This window comes from Hemiscyllium ocellatum, chromosome 21 (genome assembly GCF_020745735.1).
Source record: "Hemiscyllium ocellatum isolate sHemOce1 chromosome 21, sHemOce1.pat.X.cur, whole genome shotgun sequence".
NCBI lineage: Eukaryota > Metazoa > Chordata > Chondrichthyes > Orectolobiformes > Hemiscylliidae > Hemiscyllium > Hemiscyllium ocellatum.
Window position 1 is genome coordinate 39,561,953 of NC_083421.1, and position 22,390 is coordinate 39,584,342.

The following is a 22,390-nucleotide window of genomic DNA, read 5'->3' on the forward strand; positions in this document are numbered from 1 at the left end:
AATCTTACCTGCACCCAGTACTATTTATTTCTGTTGCACCTTGCAAAATGAATCACCTCATACTTCTCCGCGTTAAACTCCATTTGCCACCTCCCAGCCAGCTTGCAGCCTATGTCCCTCTGTAACCTGCAACATCCTTTTAACACTATCCACAACTCCACCAACCTTGGGGCAATCTGCAAATTTACTAATCCATCCTTCTATGCGCTCATCTAGGTCATTTATAAAAATAACAAACAGCATTAGCCCCAAAACAGATCCTTGCGATACACCACTAGTAACTGAACTCTAGGATGAACATTTCCCATCAGCCACCACCTTCTATCATGCCATTTTCTAATTCAAACTGCTAAATCACCCTCAGCCTTATGCCTCCGTATTTTGTGCAATAGCCTACTGTGGGGAACCTTTTCAAATGTCTCACTGGAACCCACATACACCACATTTACTGCTTTACCCTCATCCACCTGTTTGGTCACCATCTCAAAAAGGTTTGTGAGGCATGTCCTAGCTTTCACAAAACTGTGTTGACTATCCCTAATCAACTTATTCCTCTCTAGATGATAAATCCTATCTCTTATAACCTTTTCCAACACTTTACCCACAACTGAAGTCAGGCTCACTGGTCTACAATTACCAGGGTTGTCACTACTCCCCTTCTTGAACAAGGGGACATCATTTGCTATCCTCCAATCTTCTGGCACTATTCCTGTAGACAGTCTGCTGGAACCACTGCAGTCCACGTGCTATGGTTTGACCCACAATGCTGTTAAGGAGGCAAGCCTAGGATTTGACCCAGCAACAGTGAAGGAAAAGCAATATATTTCCAATCCAGGATGGTGATGGTTTGGAGGAGAACTTGAAGGTAGTAGTGTTCCTATGTATTGGCTGCCCTTGTCCTTTTTAGATGAAAGTGGTCATAGATTTGGAAAATACTGTCTAAGGATCTTTGTTGAATTTCTGCCGTGCATCTCGTAGATAGTACGGACTTGCTGCTATTGAGCGTCAGTGTTGGAAGGAGTAGATGTTTGTGGATGTGGTGTCGATGAAGTGGGCTACTTTGTCCTGGATGGTTGAATCCATCCAGGCAAGTGGGGAGCATTCCATCACACTCCTGATATGGGCCCTGTAGATGATAGATCAGCTCTGGGGAGTCAGGAGATGAGTTACTTGCCACAGTATTCCTAGCCTCTGACCTGCTCTTGTAGCCACTCTGTTTATGTGGCAGGTCCAGTTGAGTTTCTGATCAATGGTAACACCCAGGATGTCGATAGTGGGGGAATCAGTAATGGTAACAGCATTGAATGCCAAAGGGTGGTGGTCAGATTGTCTCTTACCTGTGACGGTCATAGCCTGGCATTTGTGTCGCATAAATGTTATTTGCCACTTGTCATCCCAAGCCTGGATATTGTCCAGATCTTGTTTCATTTGAACGTAGACTGCTTCAGTATCTGAGGAGTCACGAATGGTGCTGAACATTATGCAATCAACAGTAAACATTCCCATTTCTGACCTTACGATGGAGGGAAGGTCATTGATGAAGCAGACTAAGATGGTTGAGCCGAGGACACTACCCTGAGGAAGTCCTGCAGAGTCCTGGAACTGAGATGAATGACCTCTAATGAGCACAACCACCTTTCCAAGTGCCAGGTATGACTCCAACAGACAGAGTTTGCCCTTGATACCCATTGATTCCAGTTTTGCTAGAGCTCCTTGATGCCTTAATGTCAAGGACTGTCATTCTCCTCTCACTTCTGGAAGTCAGCTCTTTTGGTCTATGTTTGAACCAAGGCTGTAATGAGGTCAGGAGCTGAGTCGCCCTGGTGGAACCCAAACTGGGTTATTGCTGAGCAGATGCTGTTTCACTGCACTGTTGATGACATCTTCCACCATATTACTGATGATCAAGAGTAGACTGATGGGATGGTAATTGGCTGATTTTATCTTGATTTATATGTATATGACATACTTGGGCAATTTTCCACATTGTCAAGTAAATGCCAGTGTTTAAACTGTCTTGGAAAAACTTGTCTACGTATTAATTTTGGTGAGTTTCTCTTGCTTGAGTTTTCTCATGATATTCTTCATACCTTGCCCCATTAGCTATGCACATGCCTGTGCTATTGTCCCACTCAGCAATGCCAGGACCAACTCAATACCATTTTGAAAACCCAAGTGTAGACCAATTCAAGCCTTGCCAGTCAATGGTGAGAAGGGAATGATGAAGAAAAGCTTCTGAAGGACCTGTAGGTTAGACGGATTGCCCATCCTCAGCATCATCTTAGAACTTCTATTAAGGGGAATGACATTTTTCCCCTAACACTCAGTGGAGCCTCATACTCCCCATTGAACAATGTGAAAGTATCTTCGGAAAGTATTCAAATGGTTGAATTGTTCACTTCTATTCAACAGCTGCAAAGGTAAGGAAGGAACAAAAAAAAACGGAAATAGTTCTGGCAATGGACAGGGACTCTTGTCTTTCGATTGACAACTAATTGGCAATCAATGAGTGATCGTTGCACCCAGATCACATCTATTGGAACTGGGTGACAACTAAGTCTTCTGGTATGTTACCACCAGATTTTACAACACTCTGTCATTCTGAAGGAGATATTCTGTATCCTCAACTTTCTGCTCGGAAGAGTGCTGCTGTTCTCCTTGGTCTTTAAGAGTTCACCTGCTTTTCCACCTGCTCTTTATCTGTTGTCAGCTCCAAGGTGGTACCGGTCAAAAGTGTACTGCATTGTGTCTGTGCTTGGCCTCAGTCATCCAATAGAATCATCAGCCATGGTTGTAGGCTGTAGCCATGGTCTCTTAGATACATCATTGTAAGGCTACCAGTGAAGAAATTAAGCAGGGACATGAGAGTTCTCAAGGTAGAAGGCATTCTGGCACCTATTGGGAAGGTGGTGGAGATTTATAGGGTCATAGAGATGTACAGCACAGAAACAGTCCCTTTGGTCCAATATGTCCATGCCAACCAGATATCCTAAATTAGTCCCATTTGTCAGTATTTGGCTAATATCCCTCGAAGTCATTCCTAATCCTGTACACATCCAGATGCTTTTTAAATGTTGTACTAATACCAGCCTCTTCTGCCACCTCTAGAAACTCATTCCAAACACACGCTACCCTCTGCATCAAAAGTTGCCCCTTAGATCCCTTCTAAAACTTTCCCCCCTCACCATAAATCTATGCCCTCTAGTTTTGGATTCCCCTACCCTGAAGAAAAAACCTGGACTCTATCTACGCCACTCATGGTTTTATAAATCTCTATAATGTCACCCCTTAGTCTCTGATGCTCCAGAGATAACAGCCCAGCCTGTTCAGCCTTCCCTTTAGCACAAAACATCCAATCCTGGCAACATCCTTGTAAATCTTTTCTGAACCTTTTCAATTTTCACAACATCCTTCCTATAACAGGGAGATCAGAATTTAACTAAAAATGTGTTGCTGGTCAAAGCACAGCAGGCCAGGCAACATCTCAGGAATAGAGAATTCGACGTTTCGAGCAGGGCTTATGCTCGAAACGTCGAATTCTCTATTCCTGAAATGCTGCCTGGCCTGCTGTGCTTTGACCAGCAACACATTTTCAGCTGTCATCTCCAGCATCTGCAGACCTCATTTTTTACTCGAAGATCAGAATTTAACACAATATTCCAAAAGTGGCCTAATTAATGCCCTGTACAGCCACAACATGACCTTCCTAAGAAGTATCATTGATAATCACAGATTATATATTGATGGAATAAATTCTTTTCTGTGAATGAAGTCAGCAGTGGTATAATGTGGCATTCTTAACATTATATGTGTACAGTCTGCAACACCCAGCACCTTGGGCAAGCCAATCTATCTTGGCAAAGTTGACTGTCCAGGTTGCATGTCTGATTTCAGTAGGGGTATTGAGATGAAGCGTTGTGATCTGATGCAAATTGTATCAGTAACAGCCTTGATATCTTTGTGGATTGAGGGTTGCGGAGTCTCTCACAAGTCCCCAGTGAATCCTTTGAAACAGACATTTGCGTAAATGTTGAACACAGCTGTCACAGGAATAACCATTGGAATAGGGTTACCACCCAACCTTTTAGGTCGCAAGACCCACTAAATTAGTCAGCATAGTTTTGTCATGATGCCTCAGGATACCCACAGTCTGCAGTGGCACTGTACCTTATTCATCTAGAGGAAATAACGTCAAGGGCTTTATTAGGTTAGTCTCATCAGCCACCTGTACATTGTGAAGGGTCCTTCAGCTGCAGTTTCATCACGTTGAAGCTGATCACTTACCACTAGAATCGTTGGTGTTCCTTTTCTTGTTGGTGCCTCTCCTCAATTTTTTCTGTACTACTGTGGAACTGCAACATAGCACTGACAACCCCTGTTGTGACTGGATCCATTGGTCATAGTTCAATGAACCTGCATGAGGAATATCAAATGTTAAAAACCTGCTTAGTACTGTAAGCGGTTAGCATTCACATCACCCACAAGTGAAGGCTTAGCATACTCCTCCATACAGAACAACATGGAGAATTCCAACATGGAGAGCTATGGAATATTAACAGAGACTTTGCTTGTGCTGCAATCATTAATATAATGTTGCACAAATACAGGACTTTGAAACATGAGATTTGCTTGGAGCTTATGCGGTGTTTACTGTGTAAGCTGCTGGCACATTAAGACCATAAGATTTAGGAGCATAATTAAACTATTCAGCCCATCAAGTCTGTTCTGCCATTTGATCATAGCTGATCTGTTTCTCAATCCCGTTTTCCTGCCTTCTCCCAATAATCCTTGATCAAGAACCTATCTATCTCTATCTAAAATAAACTCAATGACTTGACCTCCAAAGCCATCCGCAGCAATGAGATCCATAGATTCGCCACCTTCTGGCTAAAGAGCTTCCACTTCATCTCAGTTCTAAAGGATTGTCCCTTCAAACTGAGGCTGTGTCCTTGGGTCTCTCCTACTTGTGGAATTGTCGTCTTCATGTCCACACTATCCAGACCTGTCTGAATTCTGTAAGTTTCAATCAGATTCCTGCTTCATCCTTCTGAACTTCAAGTCCATACCTGGAATCCTCCACTGCTCCTCATATGACAAGCCCTTCATTGTTGGGATCATTCTTATGAATTCCCTCTTGACCCTTCCAATGCCAGCACATCCTTTCTTAGATACAGAGCCTAAACCTTGTTACAATATTCCAAAAATGATCTGACCAGGGCTTTTATACAGCCTCAATAATGCATCTCTGCACTTGTTTTATAGCCGTCTCAAACTGAATGCTAGTGATGTATTTACCTTCATAACTGCAAATGACCTATATATATTAACCTAACTAAATCCTGAAATAGGACTCTAGTACTTTTGTGCTTCAGATTTATGAAGCTTTTCTCCATTTAGAAAATAGTCTACATTTCTGTTCATTCTACCAAAGTGCATAACCTCTCACTTTCCCACATTGTATTCCATCTGCCACTACTTTGTTCATTCTGCTAGCCTGTTCAAGTCCTTCTTCAGTCTCCCCACTTCCTCAACACTACTGTCCCTACATCTATCCTTGTGTCTTCTGTGTACTTCCCAAAAGTTACTTCATTTCCATAGTCCAATCGTTAATATATAACGTGAATAGTTGTGGTCCCAACACTGACCCCCACAGAACTCTACTAGTCATCTAGAAAAAGATCCCTTTATCCCTAATCTTCGCCTTCTGCCAGTCAGCCAATCCTTGATCCGTGCCAGTCCCTTACACATGATGTCATTAGCTCTTAGCAACCTCCTGTGTAGCACTTTGTCAAAGACCTTCTGGAAATCCAAATAGATCACGTCCTTTGGCTCTCCTTTGTCTAACTTACTCAAAGAATTGCCCCTCAAAGAATTCTAACAGATTTGCCAGGCTTGGCCTCCCCTTGATATGGTCATGCTGACTCTGCCCAATTTTATCATGCAGGTCCAAGTACTTCATCCCCTCATCCCCAACAATGGACTCTTTTAAATCTTATTAATGCACAAGGTCAGGGTAGCAGGCTTATAATTTTCGGTCTTCTGCTTCCCTTCTTTTGTGTTACATTAGCCATTTTCCAGTTCTTTGGGATCCTCCCTGACTCCAGTGGTGATTTCTCAAAGATCACCACCAATGCCTCTGCAATCTCCTTCGCGCTGTCCTTCAGAACTCTGGTTTTAGTCTGTCCAATTCAGGTGATTTATCTAACTTAAGACCTATCAGCTTCCCCACCACCTTCTTCTTAACGATGGCCACTGCGCTCACCTCTGTCCCGTGACTCTTTGAAGTTCTGTTATGCTTCTTGTATTTTCTGCTGTGAATACTGATGCAAAGCACTTATTCACTTCCTCCACTACTACTTTGTTCTCCATTACTAATACTGTAGCCTCATTTTCCAACAGTTCAATTCTATTTTTTTGCCCCTTCTTACCTTTTTAGATACCTTTAAATAAACTTTCTTCTTCTTTTATATTGCTAGCTATCGTGCCCACATATTTCATGTTCTATCACTCCATTCCATTTCTTTTTAGTTATCCTCTGATAGATTTTGAAGACTTCCCCTGGCTACCAACTAAACTTCACCACATTGTATGTTTTTTTTTTATTAATTTGCTTTTTTGCTGTTCCTGATTTCTCTTGTTAGCCATGGTTGCCTCATCCTCCCTTTAGTATGGTGGTTTTTCCTTGAGATGAATTTCTGTTGTGCCTCTTTAATAGCCCCCAGAAACTCCTGTACTGCTGTTCCACAATTTTCCCTCCTAGTTCCCCTTCCAATCAACTCTAGCCAGCAACTCCCTCGAGTCTTCATAAGTTGCCTTTACTTAATTGTAATACCATTGCTTCTGATTCCAGCTTCTCTCAAACCACAGGGTGAATTCATCATATTATGATCACTGTCACCCAGGGATTACTTCACCTTCAGCATTAATCAAGTCTGCCTCATTGCACATCACCAACCCAGAATTGCCAATTCCTTAGTGGGCTGTATCACAAGCTGCTCTTAAAAAAAAACACCATCCCGTAGACATTCCATGAATTCCTATTTTCTTGGGATCTGCTGCAATCCTGATTTTTTCCGGTCCATCTGCATGTTAAAGTCTCCATGGTTACAGGCATTTTCAGTCTTTTGATTTATTTTCCAACCCCACATCCTGACGATTGCTTGAGGGCCTGTACATAACTCCTCAGAGTCTTTTTTTTCATTTGCAGTTCTTCATTCCACCCAGTTCTACAACTTCAGCCCTGTGTTGCCCACATCCCCATCTCATATTCATCCCCTTATTGTTGCATAAATTTTGATTCCTAGCCTTTTCCATACCCTCTATCCTACTACTTATTCTGGAAACTTTAATAACCTGCCCTGAGCGCCACATGCTACAGGTGTAAAATTGTCCCAGCCCTATACCATACAACAGAATGTCTACCCCCTTGACTGATCACTGCTGACAACCAATACAAGCTGCTTGACTATGATCTGTGCTAGCGGGCAAGACAAGATGCAAGTACGGTGAGTCTATAAGTTCTGAATGAGAGAGCAAAGTGTGAAAGTGCAAGGCAGCAAAGAGATGCTGTCAAGTTCCAAGTCAGCACAAAGCGAATGATTACTAAGAGAGCAAGCCAGGAGTCCTGAAGTGCATCATGGTTGACTCAATGAAATGACTGCTTTCTCTTGCATGCAAAGTGTCTTCATGGCAGCATAAGAATACAGGTACCAATGTGCTCCAAAGTGCATTATTGAAGTGGAAAACTGTATTGTACAATGGTTAGCGATGTACCATGAAGTTGTGGAGATGCTGATATTTGTCTGAAGGAGCCTCCACGCACAGGAAGTGTGGTCATTTATTGCCCATGGAGCTTGCCCTGAGATGTTGGGACTGATGTCCAAGATGGAGGACCAGAAGAGACGTAAGCTGGAGTTGTCAGGTACCCACTTTGAATTGCATGCTGGGAACTGGCACCGTCCAGCTTTTCTCTGAAGCCTGGGTAGAATTGGAAAATGTACAACAGTGAGGCAAGATTGGGTACTCACGGCATATAAATACAAGCAAATAGGTCTCTTGCCACTTGCTAACAAAACTTTGTTGCAAAATTGGATTTTTTTCTTTTAATGTTGAGAATCTAGTTCTGTCAAATTTGCTGTATTTTCACAAGTGACTTGCCACAGCGCACAAGTTCAGGGACACGGGTGATTTTGACCATTGATTCTGTTTTGCTGTCCACAACTATTACTTGACCTGCTCAGTATTTATAGCACTTCTGTTGTTTTTGAAGCAGTTCTCTATTGTGAAATGTTCAACTCCGTTTATTACTAATCTAATTTAATAGTGTGTTATTTCCAATATTGTGAAATAGTTGAATAGAAAAAAAATAAGCATTTGATGTTTTGTATTAGTTGCTGGAAACACTCATTTCACTTAAAAAGAAAATAAAGTAAGCGCATTTGTAGACTGCTATAGCCTGGTTTTAAAAAAAGACTTGAACGATTTTGATATTCTTTTCAATGAAGTTTGACTAAAATTTTCCAGAAGCCATGCTTGTGTGCTATTCTATAATCTCAAACACACCGGTTCAATCTTGGTTAGAACTGATCTCCGTTTCTAAGATATATTATGCTAATAGTTGATATATGATCAATTGTTGTAAGGAGTTGGGACAAGTTAGCTCTACAACTGAAGGGAGAAAAATGGGCAAAATCCAGGCTTTCTATTATGGGTGTGGATTCAGGCAGTAGGGATTCTCAATCTCCTAGTTAGATTTCCAACTTATGAAATAAAAATAATAATAATAGATAGGAATCTCCTCAGTCTGCCAGCCGTATGAATCTTAGTGGGCTAAATTACAAAACTATACCTCATACTTAATTTATAGTAATTGACTGTCTTAGGGTCACCACAGAATGATCAGTATGGAAATCTGGAATCTTTAGCGATACTCTGTTTGAGAAACACATTGTGTGACAAAGTAGGTGGCCGTTTTCTATGTATCTGTCTTTGCTATACTTGACTGACGAGTTAACACTGATATTATGTGCACGACATGGAAAGAGTTGCACTGTTTAGCATGAACAATTGGCAAGCAGACAGTTATAAATAACTTTTTTTTCACAGCTTTTTTTTAAACCAATTTATATTTTACAGGAATTTAAAATTAGTGTCTAGTTTTAAGATTGCAGTAAATTCAGTTCATCTGTGCCACATCTTTACTGATGCAGTACTGCTGGTGAAGAAGAACGTTTGTTTCAACAAGAATTTCAGTTAATCATAAGTTAAAAAGCCCATATATTTTCAGAAGTTAAAGAGTAATACTTTAATTTAAAATGCGTTGCATTTGTGGACTTAAGATAGATCCATGGAAAATAAATTTTATGAAATGTGAAAATCATTGAGTTTTGTCATTGAGAAAAGTTTCTAAACCTGCTGCAAATATCATGGAGAAGACGGGAAATGCATGTGAAATTTAGTCCTATCTGCTTTTGTAGGAGGTCCAGCAGTTTTATCTAGCTATCTAAACTGTTGAAGCCACTATAATACTTAGCAGTCCTTGCGGTTTTGAGACACTTTAAACTGTGAAAGGTTATGAAACTACAGTGAGTGTGAGCCACAAAAAAAAAGATCACAGCTCAAAGGTGTGGCAGATGAATTTTAGATTCCCTATGTCTAAATTGTATACAATATCGGGCTGTGAACAAAGAGCTAAGAAATTCGGAAGGGGACGGAAGAGTTATAAATTCCTGATGAAGAGCTTTTGCCCGAAACATCGATTTTCCTGCTCCTCGGATGCTGCCTTACCGGCTGTGCTTTTCCAGCGCCACTCTAATGTAGACTCTAATTTCAGCAACTGCAGTCCTGACTTTTGCTTGCCTGACCTTTACTATAGTCATGGAGAGGGATAGTAGCAAATTGTATGGGAAAATATGTAATTGGGGAAGGGAGAATTACAATGTTATTAGGAAGGAACTGCAGAGCACAAATTGAGAACCGATATTCTCAGGGAAATGTGGAAATTGTTTAGGGAGCACTTGCTGCAAGTGCTGGATAGCTTTGTCCCACCGAGGTAAGGAAGAGATGGTAGGGTAAAGGAATCTCTTCAAGATGTGGAATATCTAGACAAGAGAAAGAAGGAAGCTTACTTAAGGTTGAGGAAGCAAGGATCAAACAGAGTTCCAGAGGGGGTACAAGGTAGCCAGAAAGGAACTGAAGAATGGACTTAGGAGAGCTATAAAGTGTCTTGAAAAAACATTGGTGAGTGGGATTAAGGAAAACCCAAGGTGTCCTACACTTAGGTGAGGAACAAGAGGGTGGCCAGTGTGAAGGTAGTGCTGATCAGGGATAGTGGGGATCTTCTTCCTGGAATCGGAAGAAGTAGGGGAGGTCCTGAATGAATACTTTGCTTCACTATTCACTAGGGACAGAGACCTTGTCGTTTGTGAGGACTGCGTAAAACAGGTTGATCTGATCAAACAAATTGATGTTTAAAAAAAAAAGGAGGATGTGCTGGAAACTTTGGAAAACATATGGATAGATAAGTCCCCTGGGCAAGGCGAGATATATCCAAGGTTACTACATGAAGCAAGAAGGGATTGCTACATCTTTAGCAATTTGCTTCGTCACTGTCCACTGGAATAATACCAGATGATTGGTAGGTGGCAAATGTTATTACCTTGTTCAAGAAAGGAAATAGGGATAACCCTGGGAATTACAAACCAGTCAGTCTTTTATTGATGGTGAGCAAATTATCGGGGAGGATTCTGAGAGACAGGATTTATAATTATTTGGAAAAGCATATTTTGCTTAGAGAGAGTCCGCATGGCTTTGGGAGGGACGGGTCATTCCTCACAAGCCTTATTGAATTATTTGAGGATGCGTCAAAACACATAAATGAAGATAGAGCAGTTGATGTGGTGTATATGGATTTTAGCAAGACATTTGATAAGGTTCCCCGTGGTAGGCTCATTCAGAAAGTAACGAGGCATGGGATATAGGGAAATTTGGCTGTCTAGATTGAGAATTGGCTGGCCCATTGAAGGGGGCGATAGTAGATGGAATGTATTCAGCCTGGAGCTCGGTGACCAGTGGTGTTGTGCAAGGATCTGTTTTGGGACCGCTGCTGTTTGTGATTGTTATAAATGACTCTGATGAGGAAGTGGAAAGGTGGGTTAGTAAGTTCGCCAATGACATGAAGGTTAGCGGAGTTGTGGCTAGTGTGGAGGGTTGTTGTAGGTCGCAGCGGTACATTAACAGGCTACAGAGCTAGGCTGAGAAGTGGTCATAGCTGGAGTTCAATCTGGAAAAGTTTGAAGCGATTCATTTTGGAAGGTCAAATTTGAATGCAGACAACAATGTTAAAAGCAGGATTCTTAGCAGTATGGAGAAACCGAGGGATTTTGGGGTCCATATCCATAGATCCCTCAAAGTTGCCACCCAAATTAATAGGGTTGTGAGGAAGGCGTATGGTGTGTTGGCTTTCATTAGCAGGGGAATGCATTTAAGACATTATGCTGCAGGTGTGTAAAGCCCTGGTTCAACCACACTTGAAATATTGTGTTCAGTTCTGGTCGCCTCTTTATAGGAAGGATGTGGAAACTTTAGAGAGGGTGCAGAGGAGATTTACCAAGATATTGCCTGGATTGGAAGGCTCCTGTTGTGAAGAGAGGTTGAGTGAGCTAGGGCTTTTCTCATTGGAGTGAAGAAGGATGAGAGGTGACTTTATAGAAGTGTACAAGATGATAGGCATGGATAACATGGATAATCAGAGACCTTTTTCCAGGGTGGAAATGGCTGTCATTGAGGGGCATAATTTTAAGGTGATTGGAGGAAAATTTAGGGGAGATGTCAAAGGTAGTTTCTTTACACAGTGTGGTGGGTATGTGGAATGCACTGCCAGCATTGGTAACAGAATCAGATACTTTAGAGACATTTAAGCGACTTTTGGATAGGCACCTGGATGAAAGTAAAATGAAGGGTATGTAGGTTAGTTTGATCTCCGAGTAGGTTAAAAGGTCAGTACAACATAGAGGGCGGAGGACTTGTACTGTTCTGTGTTCTAAATGAGGGAGTTGCATTATTGGTGAAGGAGTATCTCGCAGCTCTCCTGAGAAAGGATACATCAGAGGACTGCGAGACAATATGGATAGAACTCAGGAATAAGAAACATAAGAATACAATGCTGGGGGTGTCCTACAGGCCTCCCAACAGCCAATGGGAGATAGAGGAGAGAAACTGTCAACAGAATTTTGAAAGATGTGAACAGTAGGGTTGGCTGTGGTGGGTGATTTTAACTTCCCCCTATATTGATGGGGACTCGCTTTGTGCTAGGGGCTTGGATGGGGCAGAATTTGTAAAGACCATTCAGGAGGAATTCTTGGCACAGTATGCAAACAGCCCAACCAGAGAAGGGGTTATACTCTGGACCTGGTTTTGGAAATGAGCCTAGCCATGTAAGTGAAGTTTCGGTGGAGGAGTATTTCAGGAGTGGTGACCATAATGCCATGAGTTTTAAGATACTCGTGGATAAGATTAACAGCAATGCTTGGATGAAGCTGTTAAATTGGGAGAAGGTGAACTACAATAATATTAGGCTGAACTGGAGAACTTTTTGATTGAAGATGGCTCTTTGAGGGTAAATCCACATCAAACAGCAGTTGATAAGCATTGAGGAGCAGCATGTTCCTGTAAGAATGAAGGATAAATATGGCAAGTTTTGTGAACCTTGGATGACCAAGGATGTTATGACCTTTTTTCAAAAAGAAAAGGGAAGCTTACTGGGCTAGGAGGATGGGAACTGATGAAGCCCTTGAAGTATATAAGGAAAGTAGGAAAGAAATTAGAGAAGGAATTAGAAGGGCTAAAAGGTGTCATGAAAATCCATTAGCATACAAGATTAAGGAAAAGCCAAGGTGTGTGTGTGTGTGTGTGTGTAGAGCCAGGAAAGATGGATGAGGTCCTAATGAATATTTTGTGTCAGTATTGGTAGAGGGTGGTCTCAGGGAAGGGAGTGTCAAATCTTTTAAGCTATTAAAAAGTAGATGTTGTGCATCTTTAAAGGTATTGAGATAGATAGGTCCCCAAGTCCTGATGGCAACTATCCCAGCATATTGAGGGAGGCAAAAGAACAAATTGATCATTTACAGGCATCTTTTTATCCTCTTTGGCCAGAGGTAAGCTCCCAGAGGATTGAAGAATAGCCAATGTTGTCCCATTGTTTAAGAAGGGTAACAGGGATAATCCTGGAAATTACAGGCCAGTGAGCCTCACATCAAGGGTAGGAAATTATTGGAAAAGATTCTCTGGGACAAGATCTATATGCATTCAGAAGCAAATGGACTTATTAGTGTCAGACAATATGGTTTGTGAGGGGAGGTCATGTTTCACTAACTTGATCAGAAGTCTTTTGAGGAGGTGATAAAGATGATTAATGGAAAAGAGGATGTTGTCTACATGGGCTTCAGTAAAACCTATGATGAGATTAGTACAAAAGGTGAAGTCACATAGTATCGGGATGAGCTGGCAAAATAGATTCAGAACTGACTTAGTCATGGGCAATAGAGGGTAGCAGTGGAAGGATGCTTATCAGAACAGAGGGGTGTATCTAGTGGTGTTCCATAGGAATTAGTGCTGGATCTCTGCTATTCGCGCTCTACATAAATGATTTGGAGAAAATGTAGCCAGTCCAATTAGTAAGTTTGTGTACGATACAAAGATTGGTGATGGTGTGGATAGTGAGGAGGATTGTCAGAATATACAGCAGGATATAGATTAGTTGGGGAAATGGGAAGAATGGGCAGAAAATGGCAGATGGAGTTTAATCCGGACAAATGTGAGGTCAAGTACTGGTGGAAATTATACAATGAATGGAGAACCTTTAGGAGTATTGATATGCAGAGGAACCTGGGTGTGCAAGTCCACAGGTCACTGAATGTAGCAGCACAGGTAGATAAATAGTAAAAAAAAGGCCTATGGCATGTTTGTCTTCTATAGAAGAGATATTTGAGTATAAGGATAGACATATTATGCTCCAGCTTTATGGAACTTCAGTTAGGCCACAGTTGGAATATTGTGTACAGTTCTGGTCATCATTCTACCAGAAGGATGTGGATGCTTTGGAGAGGGTACAGAAAAGGTTTCCCAAGATGTTGCCTAGTATGGGAGATTTTAGCTATGAAGAAAGATTGGATAGAGACTGGGTTAGTTTTCTCTGGTATTCAGGAAATTGAAGTTTATCAGATTATGAATATCATGGTTAGAGTAGAAAGTATGAAGATTTTTTTCCCCCAGAGTGGAAGGATCAATTATTAGGGGACACAGGTTCAAGTGGAGAGGAGGGGGAAGGGAGGGGGGTGCGGTGGTTAAAAGAGATGTGCGAGGCAAATTTTTCACATAAGGGTGGAGAGTGCCTGGAACTTTCTGACAGACAGGTGGTGAAAGCAGACACAATAGCAACATTCAAGAAAGACCTGAACGAATACATGAATAGGAATGGAAAAGAGGGATATGGATCATGTAAGTGAAGACAGTTTTAGTAAGGAAGGGTAAAATTGGTCAGTGCAAGCCTGGAGGGCTAAAGGCCTGTTCCTTTTTTTTGTTCTTTGTTGTTCTAGAACCTTTTTTTCCTTTCTTTTGTTCCTATGTTGTTGGCAATATAATCTAGCAGTGGAAGAAATAAATAGTCATATGATTTGCTAGCTCAAACAATCTGTGCTTCTAATTTACTGGAACCAGTAATTCAAAAGAAATATAACTTCAAGATTATAGGTGATCTGATTTCCATTCGCCACGAGGTGAATCCTGTCCATAAAGATACACTTTTTGGCCAAAGTCTTGGCCAATATTCATCCATTAAAAAAGTCATCAAGAAAGATTAGTTTGTTTACAATTCATTTGTCACTTCTGAGACCTTAATATGTACAATTTGGTTTGCATGCATATGATGGTGATTAGACTTCAAAAAGAATAAATGAGCTGAGAAGAATTTTGAGATCTCTTGAAGACATGAAGAATACTATCTGTGTGAATTAGTTTTGCTAGAATATAGATCATGCATACATTTAAATTCAATTTTTGCCATTATCTATTTTGGCTGTAAAATTATTTCATTTCATTTTACATCTCAATTTCAAGAAGTGGTGTTAAACTGCAGACATTTGAAATTCTTAGCAACAAGAATAATCACCTCAATTACTTATTCATCTGAAACTTATTCAGTGAAAGCTTGAATATAGCATCAGAATTGTTTGTATTATAAGAGATCCTGAGTTTTAAAATGGCATGTCAGAACTGCCATTTTGGAGAGCAGTTTGTTCCATGAACCTGCTTTTGGGGGATTACACAAATACCATGCAACCAGTTTGTGAAGTCCGGTTATATTGGGTGTGCTTAGTAAACTATCGTTTAACTTTTTATAAAATTATTTATAAACATTCAAAATAAAAATGATTGATTTCATCTTTGAGATGAATTTATTTCTATCCTTTGGTGACTTGTCAATGAAAAGAAGAAAATAATCAAGTGAGTATGACATAATTAAATTTGATGTTGAATAATTGCACAAACACCCTTTCTTTTGCGATACATATTGTACATTGTCAGGATAAATCATAAGTAACAATGGTTTTTGTGAGGTTATAATATCAAATGTGTTATTTATACTTTCATTTTCTTGGCAATAATACATTGGATATACTGGCTACTAAAATTTAGATTATATGAATTCGGCCATATTGTTGTGAAGAAGTGCAAATGAAAGATTGGTAAAATAGATACATGAGGAATTCAGCAGAGTTTATGTTTTCAAAAGAGCTCACTTGTACCTCCTAGTGGGCAGTTTAGTTGTACTGCGTACTAAGGATGAGAAAGCGTACATTGTGTGATGAGCCACACAAGTCAGCATTGTGATTGTTACCTGGGGCTTCTTCAGTTTAAATTTTGTCCAAAAGCTGGCACTTTTAATAGTTCAGTACTTCATCAGTACTGCACTGTAGTGTCAGCCTCAACTATTGTGCTCAAATTTTGGAGTGAATCTTGAAATAGAAATTTTCTGACTTTAAGATAGAAGTGTTACAAATTTTATTCTTTAAGATGCAAAACACTCAGAAAAGCAGAGTATGCTGAAAATACTCAGCATGTCTTGAGCATTTGTGATGAGAGCTCTGGTTCAAATAGGGACAGAAAAGCTGAATTCCACAGATGAGGACTGCTTCACGAATAACCGTCCTTGACATGAAGTGGTTTTTTTTGACTGAAGGTGGTATCCAGGAGGCTCTAGCAAAATTAGAGTGAAAGAGAAAATAAAGGTGAAACATTGCTAATTGAATTTATTTTTGGCACAAAGGAAGATGGTTGATAAAATATAACATGATTAGGCAGAGTAACTGCAGACAGGGAATTGAGAACCAGGGGGTCACAGTCCAGGGTATGGGATGGGCCGATTTAAGACTGAGGTGTGGGGAAATTTCTTTATCCAGAGTATTGGAGTTAGGAGGTCATGTTGCGGTTGGACTGAACATTGGTTAGGCCAGTTTTGGAATATTGTGTGCAATTCTTGTCTCCCTCCTATAGGAATAATGCGAAATTTGAACTTGTTCAAAAAAGATTTACAAGAATATTGCCGGGGTAGAAGGATCTCGGCTATAGGGAAAGTCTGGAGAGGCTGGGGAGATTTCTTCCTGGAGCGTCAGAGGCTATGGGGTCACCTTATCGAGGTTTATAAAATCATGAGGGGCATTGATAGGATAAATCAACAAGGTCTTTTCCCTGGGATGGGGGGAGTCCAGCACTAGAGGCATAGGTTTAGGGTGAGAGGGGAAAAATTTAAAAAGGATCTAAAGGGCAACTTTTTCACGTAGAGGGTGATGTATTTATGGAATGAGCTGCCAGAGGAAGTGTGGAGGCTGGTGCAATTACAACATTTAAAAGGCATTTGGATGGGTACCTGAATAGGAAGGGTTTAGAGTGATATGTGCCAAGTGCTAGTAAATGGGACAAGATTAGATTAGGGTATCTGGTCAGCATGGATGAGGTGGACCGAAGGGTCTGTTTCCATGCTATACATCTCTGATTCTATGACTTGTGCATCAGCATTGAGGATTAGATCACTGTAGGCATGATTGAGATTATTGAGTAAGGATTTAAACATGGTGGAGAAGGGATTTTGCTTGAATTATGTTTGCAATCTGAACCATAACTTTCATTATGTGAGTAAAGTCTATGCAGAGGTGTTTCACTGTGACTTGGACAAGTTGCGTGAATGAGCAAATGCATGGCAGATGCAGTATAATGTGGATAAATGTGAAGTTACCCACTTTAGCAAACTCAGGCAGATTATTACCTGAATGACAAAAGATGAGGAAAGAGGGAGGTATAACAAGCCCTGGGTGACCTTGTATGCCAATTGCTACAAATAGTAAGCATGCAGGTGTTGAAGAAAGCAAATGATATGTTAATCTTCATAGCAAGACAATTCAAGTGCAGCAGCAGTGATAGATTTCTGCAGTTGTAGAAGGCCTTGGTGAGACCACACTTGGAGTATCTTGTGCAGTTTTGATCTCCCCGAGGAAGAACAATGATGATTTACCAGACTGATACCTGGGAAATTAGGTCTGACATATGAAGAGACACTGGATTGGTTAGGGCTATATTCACTGGAATTATAGCATAATGAAAGGGGATCTCCTCAAAATCTGCAAAATACTAACAAGACCTGACAGGGTAAACACAGTGTGCTGCCCAGAGCTTAGGGGGTCATGGTCTAATATGTAGGATAGGCCATTTGAGATTGAGATTAGTTGAAATTTCTTCACCCAGATAGGTGTGACCCTGTGGAATTCTCTGCCACTGAAAGCAGTGAATGTTTTCAAGTAGGAGTTAGATGTCATTCTTAGGGCTAAAGGGATCAAAGATTATGGGGTGAAAGCAGGAACATAGGACTAAGTTGAATGATCAGCCATGATCATGTTGAATGGCAGAGCAGTTGTGAAGGGCTGAATGGCCGACTTCTCCTGTTTTCTATGTTTCTGTATAAAATATCCACACAAGTTATGGCAAAGCTATATGCAAAAATAAAGCTGGTATTCTGGAAAAATAAACAAATACTGCAGATGTTGGAAATCTGAATTAAAAACAGGATGCTGGAGAAACTCAGCAGCTCTGTGGAGGGAGGAAAACAATATATGTTTCAAGTCCAAAGACAACTCTTCAGAATGGAGAGCATTTCTCTCTCCACAGACTTTGCCAGATCTGCTGTGTTTCTTTAGCAGTTTGTGTTTTGAAAAGTTGGTTTGTGTAAACCATAAACTTGATGTATTCATTTACTATTTACATTCCTTTAGCGGTCTTACCTGTGTAAAAAGTCACCACCAGTGGTGAATAAACTGTCCATTTTGATCTGTCCAGGCATTCACTATCTACTGCATTTTCAAAAATTGCTGAAAGTTTGACATTTTAACTCTACTCTTGCATCAATATTTGATGCCCAGATTTAATTTACTGATGATCCACAGAGTATCACTGCCAAACATCATTTATCCCATGACTTCATTTCTATTCTGTATTAGGCAACAGAAGTTGGGAATGTTTTAGGAATTTACTGATGAAAGGCTAAATACTTAAAATATCGATTCTCCTGCTCCTCGGATGCTGCCTGACAGGCTATGCTTTTCCAGCACCTCACTTTTCGACTCTGATCTCCAGCATCTGCAGCCCTCACTTTTTCTCCTAATGTTTTGGGAATGTCTTTCCTCTAGATAGCTGTTTCTAGGGGGTCAGAAAGTTCACTGTGACTTCCTACTTTACATTGCTACCAAGTACATGCATTTCCCAGAATGCAAACTGATTCCGTCTTGAATCTGTTCACAAATTGATTTGTGTGCTTTGAAATAAATGCAGGACAATATACAATACATGTTCATAAGTACAGGAAGCACTCGTATGACAGATATTTTAAAATTATACCCCTGTATGGGATCTCTGTCAGTCAGAAGTTCTTAAATTGGGAACATCCTATAATGGGCTACACTCTTGGGTAGTCCATTTGGCATCTTCCAAAATGTCTTGAATAAGCATGGCCTATGTTCTTATTGGTTGTGATTGTATATATTGATACTGAATAAAATGTTACTGTATCAATTTTTTTTAATTAAGTGCATGATAGCAGTCCCAGGGACCTACATAAAACTCTCAGGCATGTGACATATAGTAAGGCTTGCAGTTTATGCAGTGCCTTTCACAATATCAGGTTGTCTTGGGATTTTATAGCCAAAAAAGTATTTTTGACGTGTTTTTGATATTTGAATGTAGGAAATATGATAACTGGTATGCTGACAGCAAGCTCCTACAAAGCGCTAAAATATGTATTGATAAATGATGTGCTTTTTTTAGTGCTGTTGATTTGAGAGCTAAAGGTTGACCAGGATGCTGAAAAAAACTCTCGCTATTATTCATAGTACAGTGTCACATATATTTCCATCTGAGAGGACAGATTAGCATCTCATCTGAAAGTAAGTGCTCTAGAGAGAGCATAATATCCTTGATATACCCACAACTGTTTGAACTAAAAAGTCAAAAATTAGCCAGTCATCAGAATCAAAAATCTTCAAAGGCTGTAGCCTTATACTGCTGACCTTCCTGTCCAGTAGTTGGCAGCCTGTCAATTTGTTTAGCTGCCAGGTGGAAATAAAATTTTTAAAATGATCGTGGAGTCCTGCCATTAAATTCTAATCATGCAAGTTGTCTTCCTTGCTGTTCTGTTGACATATATTGTTAATCAGAATTTTCCTCTTCAGGTACTGTCCCTTTCCCTTCACATATACGTTATTAATCTCTCCTCAAACAAACTTGTGCATCCAAACCATGTAGTCGTCCTCTTATGCCTCCTCCGTCATCTAGCTTAGTGCTACTACACTTGCCCGGTTTCCTTTATCTGATCATGGCCTGAGAGCCACATGTGGTAGCTTCTTTTACTGCACCATTGCCTCTGAAGCCACCAAAGATCTATTTTTGACTCATGTTTCCATCTCATCTAGATGTAGCCTCAGGTTGTTCACACATACTGGCAACGTCCGGCTCTACCTCGATCACCACCATCCCTTTCGATCCTTACAGTCTGAGTTGTCCGACTGTTTGTTTATTTGTTTGTTTTTTTTGTTTATTTACTTTTCCGGCATCCAGTATTTGATGTCCAGAAATTTCCACCAGTCAAGCATTGGAAAGACCACTGTCATCGTCTTCAGACGCCAGCGCAAGCTTTATTCCCTAGTAGCTAAATCTGCCCTTCTCTGACAACAGCTGAATGCCCAACCAGATCAAGCAGTTCATTTGTAACTATTATGCAATATTTGAGCCTGAGATGAGCTTCTGATCACCTTTTAGAGCTGCTTATTTGCACCTCCTCAACATCATTCTAGCTTCTTCCCTGTTGGAAAATCTTAGCCATACCTCAACTACCTTTGGACTTCCCTTGTGCAGTATACTCATGGCTGACTTTCAGTCTCACACCCTTCATGAACATGAGCTCATCCAAAACTAAGACTAAGCCACAGACCCATTGCCCCTGCATTCATTTACCTATGTTGGCTGAGTAATTCCTCAGTACTTGTATTGAAATTCTAATCTTGACTTCATATTGCCCATCCCCCCTCTCAGCTACCTTCCTCAGCCTGACAACAATAACCACCACCCTTAAATTTCTGCAATGCTCCAATTATGACCTTTCTTCAGTCCCATCTTATATTTGCTCCAGCATTGGCAGCATTATTTGCAGTTGCTTCTGTTCTGTATTGTGCTCCCTTCTAGCTGGCTCTCTTTTACGGCCCTTTGTCCATTGATATTGCCAAACATTGTTTAGTCACATTTTGTTTAGTAATGCTCCTACAAATTGTTTGGGGTGTTTACTATGCTAACAATGCTGTATAAATGCTGTATCTATGTTGTGAACTGTCATAAATTTTTCAGGTAAAGGCATTTCTTTGCCAATATAGTAGTAGTTATTTAATACTGTTAATTATATTTAAAACATTTTGTTTGTCTTTTGGAAATGTTTTGTTCAATCAAGGAGCTAAGATAATGCAATCATTGAGGTTATTAAGATAAAAGTTATATTTATTGAAAATAGCTTTTGCAGGTTATTTCAAAAGAAGTGTTTTATACTCCTTAGCAATGTGGCAGGAGTTAACTTATTTTCTTTTTAAATTATATGGCCATCAATACCCAATTCAAATGTTAAATTGATCTTTGTGTCTTCCACAGGTCTGCATTTTCATCTATACTGACTTAATGCTTTTGACCAAGGAGGACGAGCAGGGTCACTGTAGTGTTCTACAAAATCCTCTTTTCCTTCAGAATATGGAGCTAGAGGAAGGTGAGAATGTCCTGCAAGATATTTAAGGAAGCACTAATATTTTACAGCTGATACACATAAGTGACAAATAATCCCTTATGCCCTAAATCTGCTCTCCAGATGCTGATTTCTCCCTCTTCACTGATACACTGACATCTATGGCATATCATTTGTCTTTGTATCAGTCAACCTTTGAGGCCTTGAAAAATCCCTTGAAAATCAAAGGGAAAATAAGTTGCATCCTAAGCATATGTGGTTAAGTTCTTTGTCATTCACCATGTGGGCTTTGCTGTGTGTGGGTTTGTCTTAAATTCCTGTGCCCTTTATAACACAGCCCAGTTTTCTTCATCTCGAGCACCCATTTATAAGGTGGTAGTAATTAAAACATCCATTTGTGGGGTAAAGAATAGAGTTTGGCAAGCTTTGACTGAAAAGGGACATCAAACTATGCACCACATATATGCCAATACACATGCGTCTGAGAAATAGGGTGGTCTTGTATACCAAACTGATTTATAGACTGTGATCAATGGTAACTAACTGTTCAATATTTAATTGAATCTATGATTTAATGGAATCCAATTATTTATAAAGCTCTTTAATTCTTGACCTGACTTGTTTGATTAATGCATTTAAATATTTAAAAAATTCTTCCAGATTAGCAAAGTAAATGCAGTAACAGGATCATCTAATCTCTGGAAAAACATTTCAGATTTTAGCTTCATGGAGCTCTGGCTTTGTCTGTTCATGTACTGTCTGCGTAGCATGTACTGTGTACAGATATAATTGCATTGTGTAAATGTGTACCAACTATTGCATCTCCTAGCAAGAAGTAGTTAAGAAGTAAAAGTGTTGGGTTTCTGACACCGTCTCTGAATCATTCTGACATTGAAAGATTCAAATTGGGTAGAATTAGAATTTGTGGTTCAATCTTGCATTAGAATGTAACCTTTTCCAAGTTGATCTAATCAAATAATTCTCTGACATCACCAGACTTAAATTAGATTTATTATATCCCAGGGAGGAATCACATTTGGACTTTTCACATGTCATTTCAAATAAAAA

General features: G+C 40.1%; 1 protein-coding gene across 5 annotated transcripts in view; it reads left to right on the forward strand.

Moving 5' to 3' along the window:
* The window catches only part of rgs3a (regulator of G protein signaling 3a), a 218,522-nt gene that overhangs the window by 93,329 nt on the left and 102,803 nt on the right, over positions 1–22,390 (forward strand). For all 5 annotated transcript variants that reach the window (XM_060841350.1, XM_060841351.1, XM_060841352.1 and 2 more), the window contains one exon: positions 21,235–21,346. In XM_060841350.1, coding sequence (XP_060697333.1) covers positions 21,235–21,346 — 112 coding nt within the window. The remainder of the gene's footprint in view (positions 1–21,234; positions 21,347–22,390) is intronic.